Source organism: Hydractinia symbiolongicarpus, chromosome 4 (genome assembly GCF_029227915.1).
Source record: "Hydractinia symbiolongicarpus strain clone_291-10 chromosome 4, HSymV2.1, whole genome shotgun sequence".
In the NCBI taxonomy this organism is placed as follows: domain Eukaryota; kingdom Metazoa; phylum Cnidaria; class Hydrozoa; order Anthoathecata; family Hydractiniidae; genus Hydractinia; species Hydractinia symbiolongicarpus.
This window is the reverse complement of record NC_079878.1, coordinates 22488741-22498786: the sequence shown is the minus strand read 5'-3', so window position 1 is coordinate 22498786 and position 10046 is coordinate 22488741. Positions and strand designations below refer to the sequence as shown.

Sequence of the window (10046 nt, the reverse complement as noted above, 5' to 3'; positions counted from 1 at the left end):
GGTGAAGGAAATGATACGCCCTTTAGAACCACATAGACGTGTAGACAACCTGATTATAAATAAATACTAAATTATACAGTTTACCCCCTGCAAAATAGAAACTCTACCGGGTGATTTCTAGTTTGACCCGAGGTAACCTGACAATGCTGCCGTTATTTCGTGTGTTATTGTCATGTTGTTGCCTGACAAAATAATTGTCAAAATGTTCAGATGTTAGTTCGTTTAGGAGACACTTTTAGCGAGTACACAAATATTACGGTTGACGAGTTCTGTGATGGATAGAATATTATCACTCCGGACAATCGATCTAGCACGGTTCTCAAGCGATTTTAACTTGTTGAGCTGTGTATTTGTGAAAGGTATTCTCAATGCACTACTATAAGTGATTAAAGGTACAATCATCATCGAGAAAACATTGTGTGCGGCTTCAGCGGTAAGATACGGTCGTAATCTTTGTAGTAGGCGTAAACGGCTGCTGGCGCTTTTATATGATCGGTCGAAGTTGTCATTAAGCATTAACTTGCTGTCGATTACTGTTCCCAGATACTTATACTGAGAAACGAAATTTATCGGATTTTCTTGATATACAACTTGTAGAGCCTTGCCATGTGCTTTCAAGCATTTAGCCGTTCCGAACAACATGACTTCTGTTTTCCCTTTTTTTAGATTTCTTATGAACCGGAAAAAAACAGGAGAATGCATGGTCTCTTCGTACTAACGCGGTGTATCAATTTAAAGGGGCTATGAAACGATTCAATAAGCTCAATCCCTGTACATTTTGAAAAATAGCGTGTGACCACTAACAAAAAGTCAAGGTGAAGGAAATGATACGCCCTTTAGAACCACATAGACGTGTAGACAACCTGATTATAAATAAATACTTTTTTTATCATGAATTTGCTACTTTTATTTTTATTTTTTTAAAAACAAATAATTTATTTAGCATTCTTTTCAGCGGTAAAATAAGCTGCGGTATATAAAATATATTAAATATCAGTAAATAAACAGTTTGTTTTGACGAGGGAACAGAGACAACACACGATGTATTTGATAAAAAAATATTAGTAGCTTAAAGAAGGTAATACATTTCAAAGATTTTAAAGTCATTACTGTTGCTTCTAATGGGGTTTTGTGCAATTAACTTGTGTATTTGTATGTCAAATTTCGAAAGATATAGCTAGCTAGCTAGCTAGTTTAAAAAGTTAAAGTTTATTTCCAACATACGTAGAGGACTTTTCTGTTATTTTCAGTTATATTTAGATGCCCAAAATGACGATGATTTAAAAATTTGTTTCTTTCATCAATGACCATAAACTTTTCACCACCGCTCGACTTTCGTGTAAGTCACTAAAGTCGAAAACCAACAGTTGTTTCGTAGACCTTTTAAGTACGCGTTATATTTTAATAATGTATTGTATTCGGAGAGAATAATGAGCCAGGAGTTTGGATGGATTTACTTCAATGACGTTACTTAAATTAAAATATCACTCTAGTCAGCCACAGTAATGTAAAAGCAATATCAACAATAGAAATATCACCTATTAGAATTTATTTCTACGTGTGGTGTAACGTGTAGGTAAAACTGTTTCTGCTTTTCAGAAACATTCGCAGAAATATACCAAGAGGATTTTTTAACGTTGCATTACAAAGAGCACCAGGTCGAAAAATTACAAAAGATTACACATTCCATTATGTTTGGGATTACAAAGTGCGACCCTCCAAGGTGCGACAAAGTGGGTTACAAATTGGTATGGAATTTCAGGGTGCGATGGACTACAAAGTAATACATCTTATGTTGTCACAAACGCAAATGAATTCCCCACTGTTTATTTATTTATTTATTTATTTATTTATTTATTTATTTATTTATTTATTTATTTATTTATTTATTTATTTATTTATTTATTTATTTATTTATTTATTTATTTATTTATTTATTTATTTATTTATTTATTTATTTAAAAATACTTATACAGGATGAGGACTTCAGTAATTTGCAAATATATACATAAATACAAAAAAATGCTATCAATGTCCTTCCTGTCTGAGAATAAAAATGGAAAAAAGCAGTAAAACAGTAAAAACGATAAAAACAAACAAAAAAATTGATCAAATAGAAATGCAACAATATGCAGACAAGGTGTGAAGTAACTTAATGTGAGAGCTAAATAAGACATTGGCATAGTTCAAAATATTAATCCCACTTAGCCAAACTTGAAGCAGACTGGACGGCACAGTGACTAAGATAGCCGCTGAGAGTGCACTTTGCACAATAGCTGGTATCGTGTATTAAGAGAAGTACCCTCTGAGCGCCTTCATAAAAAGAGACTTTCAAATGGCAGTAAATTATACAGTTTACCCCCTGCAAAATAGAAACTCTACCGGGTGATTTCTAGTTTGACCCGAGGTAACCTGACAATGCTGCCGTTATTTCGTGTGTTATTGTCATGTTGTTGCCTGACAAAATAATTGTCAAAATGTTCAGATGTTAGTTCGTTTAGTAGACACTTTTAGCGAGTACACAAATATTACGGTTGACGAGTTCTGTGATGGATAGAATATTATCACTCCGGACAAAAGATCTAGCACGGTTCTCAAGCGATTTTAACTTGTTGAGCTGTGTATTTGTGAAAGGTATTCTCAATGCACTACTATAAGTGATTAAAGGTACAATCATCATCGAGAAAACATTGTGTGCGGCTTCAGCGGTAAGATACGGTCGTAATCTTTGTAGTAGGCGTAAACGGCTGCTGGCGCTTTTATATGATCGGTCGAAGTTGTCATTAAGCATTAAATTGCTGTCGATTACTGTTCCCAGATACTTATACTGAGAAACGAAATTTATCGGATTTTCTTGATATACAACTTGTAGAGCCTTGCCATGTGCTTTCAAGCATTTAGCCGTTCCGAACAACATGACTTCTGTTTTCCCTTTTTTTAGATTTATAATTAACTCATTTTCACGGAAATATACTAGTAGTCTCTCAAGTTCTTGATTGAGAAGTTGTTCAATTCTAGTAACATCTTTATGGGCAACGTATATGACGGTGTCATCTGCGTACATTATAACTTTAGAATTTGAGATATGGTCTACAAAATCATCATAAAAAATTAAAAAAAACAGTGGTCCCAAAATAGAACCTTGTGGAACACCGCAGTAAATTGGCTCGTAGCTAGATCGAATATTATTAATGTCTACTAACTGACTTCGATTAAATAAGTATTCGGTAAACCATGCTAGCTCCTTGCCTTTAATTCCGTACGTGCGTATCTTGTTTAATAATAATGAGTGTCCGCTCGTATCAAAGGCTTTCGATAAATCTATATAAACTGCTCCAACTAATTTACCGCCATCTATTTCGCGACGAATACTGTCGCAAAATAAAGTAGAAGCAAGTTTCGTGGAGCGTTTACTTCGAAAACCATATTGACAGTCGTTCAGTAATTTCTCTTTTTCGAGATAGTTCATGAGTTCGTTATGAATAGCCTTCTAAAGAATTTTAGATAGCACCGGTAAAATTGAAATCCGGCGATAGTTTTCGGGAAGAGAAGAATCCCCAGATTAAAATATAGGGGCAACCTTAGCAACTTTCCAGGCTGATGGTAGTTGAGGTGTTTATCGAAAGGTTTATTATGTGACTCAGAGGTTTTGAAATTAAAATAGCACAGTCTTTTAACATTCCGGGTGGTAACTCGTCTATGCCGGTTGCCTTATTTCGTTTGAGTGATCGGAGTTCTTTCTCTACAAGAATCTTAGAAATATAACCTGTCATGAAAATTTTATTTGTTCGTGAAGAAAGAGGTGGTACGTATCTCCATGTAAAATTCATAAGTTGAATTGACTTGGATTTAAGGTAGTGAACAGCTGTACTAAAAAACTTGCTGAAGTTGCTTACTTTACTTCTGTTTTCACTATCTTTTGACATTTGACACACTTTTTTCGGTTTGCTTGGGAATACTGATTTTATTGCATTCCAAAACTTTCTTGGATTTGACAGATTTTCGTTAATAAGATTACGCTGGTGGTTAGCCTTTGCTTTCAGTATATTATTGTTGCAACTATTTCTAATCTTTTTATATTTCTCTGTATCTTCTGTTTTACCTGATTTTCGAGCCTTGCGATGAAGTTTGTCACGGCTGTTCATTTGAGATTTTATTTTTGAAGTTAGCCATTTACAAGGTCGTGATTTAACTCTTTTTTTGACTAACGGGGCATGTTTATCAAAAGCATCTCTTAGCTTCGAGTTAAAATACGTAACTGCAGAATTTACATCACTGGCGTCGTATACAGGACGCCAGTCAAATTCGGAGATGTCATTAAAAAGATTTTCAGGAACGTAGTCAGTGTAATTACGGCACTTCAGAGTTCGCATAGGATGCTTGATGTTGTGTATCCTACGTATTCCACCAACCATATCGTGATCGCTCAGCGAAGTAGGGAATACGTCAGTGGAGTGAACATTGTCGGGACAATTAGTGAAAAATAAATTGTCGTTTATGACGTAGCAGACGTTGTCGTGGGTTTATTGATAAGTTGTTTCAAACTATGGATATTAATTGTAGATTTAAAATCTTTATTGACGTTTGTAACATTATAGTCCTCATTGAAATTTCCCATGAGTATAGTTTCCTTATTTTCTTGATTGATACAATTTAAATGATTGTCAAATGTTTCGTTATATTTAGATGGTAAGTAAACCCTCTGGAGGGCGATAGAAACACCCTACTAAAATTGATTTCGATTTTTTAATAAAAATTTCAAGCCATAGAGACTTCAAAGTTGAATTTTCTAAATCCAGCCTTTGCTTAAAATTAATATTGTTTTTGACATAAACAGCAACGCCTCCTCCTTTTCCAGATGTTCTGTTTCTTTTAACCAAAGTGTAACCAGACAGTTCATAAAGAGCATCATTGTCACTAAAATCCTCGTTCAAAATATGTATTTCAGACAAGGTTATAATGTCAATTTTTGAATCATGCTTGTGTACTAACGCTTCCAAGTGGGCAAAGTTTGAAAGTAACCCACGAATATTTTGATGAACAAATTTCAGACTTCTCTTACCACAAAATTCACCAAGGCTTTCCGGTCCAGGACATGGTTCTATGTCACCACACAAGAGTAGTAAAACTATAAACAAACTTTTGCGTCTTGTACAACTTACTGTTGGTCGAGGTTTTTGTTTACAAACATGGATTGAACTGAAAGTAAACGTTTCTCCAATCTCGTCGTAGTAGTCTTGAACATTAAGTGTTAAACTTATTCCATACACAAAAACAACAATAAATTCCAACAATCAAACCAGCTAGAAAAAACGCGTGCGATATCTTCGCCGCCATTCGATGTATTATAGATGTAAATAGATTAGATAAAAGTTTTTAGAATTTTGTTGTAAATTTTTGTAGAAGAAAATCGAGTAATAAAAGTAGCTATAAAGCGTGCTTCTTCCTTCAAATAACTTTAAGAACAGCTTAGTTATCAGTTAGCTATCTGGGTAGCTAAAAAATTTGATTAGCTTGCAACTTTAGGATTTCATTTTTTCTGATCAATCTCGACGATCAAGCAACACTATTTTAAGATATTTTATAAGAAGAAACTTTCTCGCGAAGAATTTTCACGAAAACAACTTGATAATTTAACCTCGACTTTCCGCTAACATGTCTTTTGCAAAACACGCTTAAGTTGCTCCAACGCCTAAATTTTTTTGAGAAAATTTATTCCCTTAAAGTGCAAGTTCTGTTCATTGGACCTTGTTCATTGAAACAAGTGCTTTTGAAGTGTCTTGCAAGGCTAAGACAAAATATTTTGAATTGAAAACAACAAAAACAGCGATGAATAGACTTGATTCCATCGTTCAGATAGAATCAAGTCTTTTCAGAAATGTTAAGAAAGTCTCCGTCGTACTAAGGTAGAGAGGGTTTACACCCTTTTCGTGACAAGTTTAATAATTTCGAGCAAATCCAAAACTTTTATATAAGGAATAATGTCAAAAAACACATTAATCTATATACAGGATAAAAAGTTATTATAGATACAACTTCATAATCTGCCGGCTGCAGATATAAATATATTAAAAAATCATTAAAAATAAGTATAATTAACTAATTAAATCAATAGTGAACTTTGACTTTCGTACATTCTATATTACTACTTTGAGGTATCAAGGACTTTTTCAATCTCCGCAAATCGTAATTCAGGATTGTTCTTCAAAAAAAAAAATTACTTCAAATTTTTACACCACAAATCCTAATTACAAATCTTCCTTATCGTCGAGTTGCTTTTTGAAAAATTTTGCGAAAATTTATCCACTTAAGGTAGTTGGTACTTAACTTATCAAAAAACAATTGCATCCATCTAAAAGTCATCTTTTTAAACATCATTGGGCAAACTGTTAGTCCATGCCAATATATCATTCGCTTCTAACACATCGATGTCTTTCTCGTTGACTATATCATCTCTGGATGAGGAGGGTAACGCGATTTTTACACCTAAACAAAGCATCAATAACAACACGATTACTTGCTAATTTACCTCGTACTTTATTTTCCCGCGCATTAATTTTCGCGCGAAAAAAGCCAGTCTGTAAATTGTAATTTGTAAATTCGGTACATAAAATTAGGTGCAAAAATCATACGTGCAAATCACATCAACCTGTTCCGTAAAAAATGAAAAAATCGGCTAAAGGGGTTGGCAATAACTATTTGCCAAAAATGTGATAGGGATAAGGATATAAATAATCAAATTAAAAAATATCTCTTTTTATATAACAATTTTAATTCTTTAATTTAAGGTTTTTGGTTCTTGTAATGCACTAGAGAAGAAGAAAATTGGTAAAAAATTGGTTGACAAAAAATAATGTTGGTAAAAAAATTTATTACTAAGCTAAACTTTAGGTCAATTTAGGTTATTACGCCAAAAAATTAGCGCGGATATGTTATCATATAAAATACAACCTTAACAAAACCTTTTGAATCAATTCCTATGGATGCTCGAGATAACTACGGTGTGTCAAATACCGAAAGCAAAATAAAGAAAACTTTTTTACTACTATTTTTTTCCCCTTTATACACCTTTCCCGAGACCATGAGTCATACTTTTTTTAAACTCGTAAAATATGAATACGAGCATAGTTTAATAATAGCATAGTTTGTTTACAGAAAGTGCTATTTTGAGGAGATATATCACAGTTAATGATTTCTTAATGCTCCAGTTACCATGTCCCGCCTCGTTTTTAAAAAGAGGTTGGACATCCCACAAATCTTTAAATTAGAATAGCAGGTTGTTTACTTGCTGCATTGTTTCGAAATTTTCTTTGTTTATGACATTTTTGATAAGGACTTAAAATCTTTTGTCCGTTTTTAATAAAACTGAACAGAAAAAGTTGCGGCACATCAAAATAATAAGTCTCAGGAAAGCTGTATTCTGCTTATTTAAAAGTTCTTACTTTTGTGCTCCCTTTTATTTGTATCTAATTCTTTCAACAACGCCATTTTGTTGGCTGTCAATCTTTTCGCACTATTCTTTCCATCATTCTCAAACTGACCGAACATCAGCTTGCGATGTTCAAATAACTGTCGGTGAACTTCATCATCTACTTCTGTTTTTATCGAATCATAATCGGTCTGATGAAAATTGGAGTCTAGCAAGCCACAAAGTGAGTTTTTGTTTTGTGTAGCATGATTCGTAGAGCCTATTTCCCTCCAAGCTTTTAAGTATTCGTCGTAAGACAATTTACAACTATCCTTTTTATCACTTTTGTCGCCCTCATCAGGTGCTTGCTTCTTAAGTTGATGTTCGTTTGGTGGCGAATTATTGGAGACAAAGGTTATGGAAGGATTATCTGAAGAGATACATTCAAATATCAAAAACAACAGAAACACAGCGTAAGTCTTACTCTCCGGTACATTTCTCAACTATAACCCCTTTTTGTTTTCCGAGAGGTTTGGGCTGGGGATTAGAGAGCAACGATTTAGGGAAGTCTTTCACGTGATAATAAAAAAAAGTGATTCAAAAGGGCAAAAAATTAGCAAAACTTAGTTATGCAAATCGCGTAAAATTTTGGTTAAACTGCGTTATTTACATCCAAAGAACAAGTGTTGCTTAAGACTTGCATAAAAATGAAGAGGAAAATTGAAACTACAGTTTCACCCTCCCCACTAGAAACAAACGTATATGGTATAATCTTACATCTAGACCGTTTACTTTCAAGCACGCAATCAAGCACCAATTGCTTATACCGCCTTGGATAAGATCTGATCAGTACCAAGGCTTCTTTATTGATGACGTTTTCCAAGCAAGGCTCAGACAAAATGTTTTGAATTGACAATAACAAAAACAGCGATGAATAGACTTGATCCCATTGTTCAAGACATCCTAAACATACTCTTCCACTTTTGCTGTCAACTAGAATAAAATGCAAAACTTTATTCAAACACATGGATTTTGTAAAGATTCAAAACTCAGGTGTTTAACAATGGATTCTTAATCAACACTTTGTAGGGTGGCCACGATTTCAAACTTCGTAATTTTGGAAGATTTTTAAGGTTTTTGGGTGAAGTTTTAGAAAACGCTCAAAAACGTATAAAAACCATTTCATATTTTAGGAGAGTTTGCAGAAATTTTAGAAAGAAATGAAGTTACTAATAACCAACCCTTTCCTTGTTTTATATTTATGTGAGAGACGCTGTTTATTTCGAATTGAAGCAATTATGTAAATATAAATCATCATTCCAATTGCAAGGTAAAAAGATACATTTTTGACACATAAAAAGTAATAACAAAAAGATACCATTTGAAAAAAAAGTAATGGACGTCACCATAAAAGATGTTAGGAGAACTTAGGAAAATTAATAATTTGAGTCCAAAATTTTTTAGAAGATTTAAGGAGAGGTCTTTATTTTTTGGGTTATTGAGGAGATTCTAGGTGTGGTCACCCTGCTTCTGGTCAGTGGGATAACACCAGTACCACAAATCGTTTTGATATAGATTTTTATTTACCGTTAGGGTGAAACGGTATTGTCTGAAACATTACTGCAGGTGCCTCTATGTTGTAATCTTCTGAATAATCAATCAGTAAAACAAACTCACCATCTTAAAAATAAAAAAATATATATAAAATTAACAAATATACAAAAAGCAAAACATTCTATTATTTGACGATAATACTGTTAATGTGTTACTTTGTGCACGAAAAAAAGTCAATCCAAGAATACAGCAAGATCACACAAAATCAATAATAATTATACCTTGCCAAAGTGTCCCTTTTAAACCAGCTAGAAAAACTCTCCATTGAAAAAGATTATCGTCCACCAACTCAACATTGATTCCCTGGTAAAACAAAAATGGTATAACGGGATTCAGTAAAAACTCAACCACCTTCCTGTCCAGCACAAATCCCTTAGGTTTCTGACATTTTACTGACATATTTTGACCAAAATTTGACATCCCCTTACACATACAGCTATTTTGACAGATATACCAAAAAAAATGGGATTACCCAAAATATGTACATCTGGTACAACCACATTGATAGAACAGACTGTCAAAAATTATTCTTGAAAAAAAATTGCTGATGATACTGACCCTTTCCAAAAATTTTGACAAAAATTTAAATTTTCCTAACAATTCCTGACTTTCTTGACAGAGCTTGCTATGGACAAAGTAGAGAGCCCGACACATGAGTTATAATATAGGAGTGACATGACTGACACAAACACATAACACTTCAAAACTATAAATAACCTACCCAAACTCCCGCTTGTTTCACTTTAAACAGCTCCTTCTGGAGAAGTAAGTATGGACGAGAATGCAATGCTGACATGATCACCCTTTTAACATCTCTTCAGCGTTCCAAGGTAAAACATATGCAAATGGTTTTTCTTTTATCATTGTACTTAATTGTTGCTAAAGAAAGTGACAAATCGCCTGTCAATTAAAGTCGATTTCAGTTATACGTGGCGAGTCAGTGATTCTAATGTATGATAGCTTTAAAATTCACTAACAAAGTTATATCTTAAGCAAAATGCCACGACGCTAGTTTTTTAGACAA

The 10046-nt window shown here is 33.5% G+C and overlaps 1 protein-coding gene across 1 annotated transcript; it reads right to left on the bottom strand.

The window, feature by feature from the left end:
- Positions 1–5956: 5956 nt before the first annotated feature.
- On the bottom strand, positions 5957–9901 carry LOC130641872 (uncharacterized). The gene is made up of 6 exons (XM_057448874.1): positions 9744–9901; positions 9244–9325; positions 8996–9088; positions 8186–8401; positions 7443–7838; positions 5957–6486 (listed from the first exon to the last, which is right to left on the bottom strand). Exons 1-6 carry the CDS (start codon positions 9816–9818, stop codon positions 6368–6370), a joined length of 981 nt encoding a protein of 326 aa, XP_057304857.1. The 5' UTR covers positions 9819–9901; the 3' UTR covers positions 5957–6367.
- Between the last annotated feature and the right edge of the window lie 145 nt (positions 9902–10046).

Bases quoted from the DNA above. Each gene is read 5' to 3' on its own strand.
- LOC130641872 (XM_057448874.1), bottom strand. From the start codon at position 9,818: ATGTCAGCATTGCATTCTCGTCCATACTTACTTCTCCAGAAGGAGCTG. The intron at 8,402-8,995 runs GTAAATAAAAAT...ATTTTATTCTAG, and splicing joins AATACCGTTTCACCCTAACG to TTGACAGCAAAAGTGGAAGA. The intron at 6,487-7,442 runs GTAAGAACTTTT...TGCTTTGTTTAG, and splicing joins AAATAAAAGGGAGCACAAAA to GTGTAAAAATCGCGTTACCC.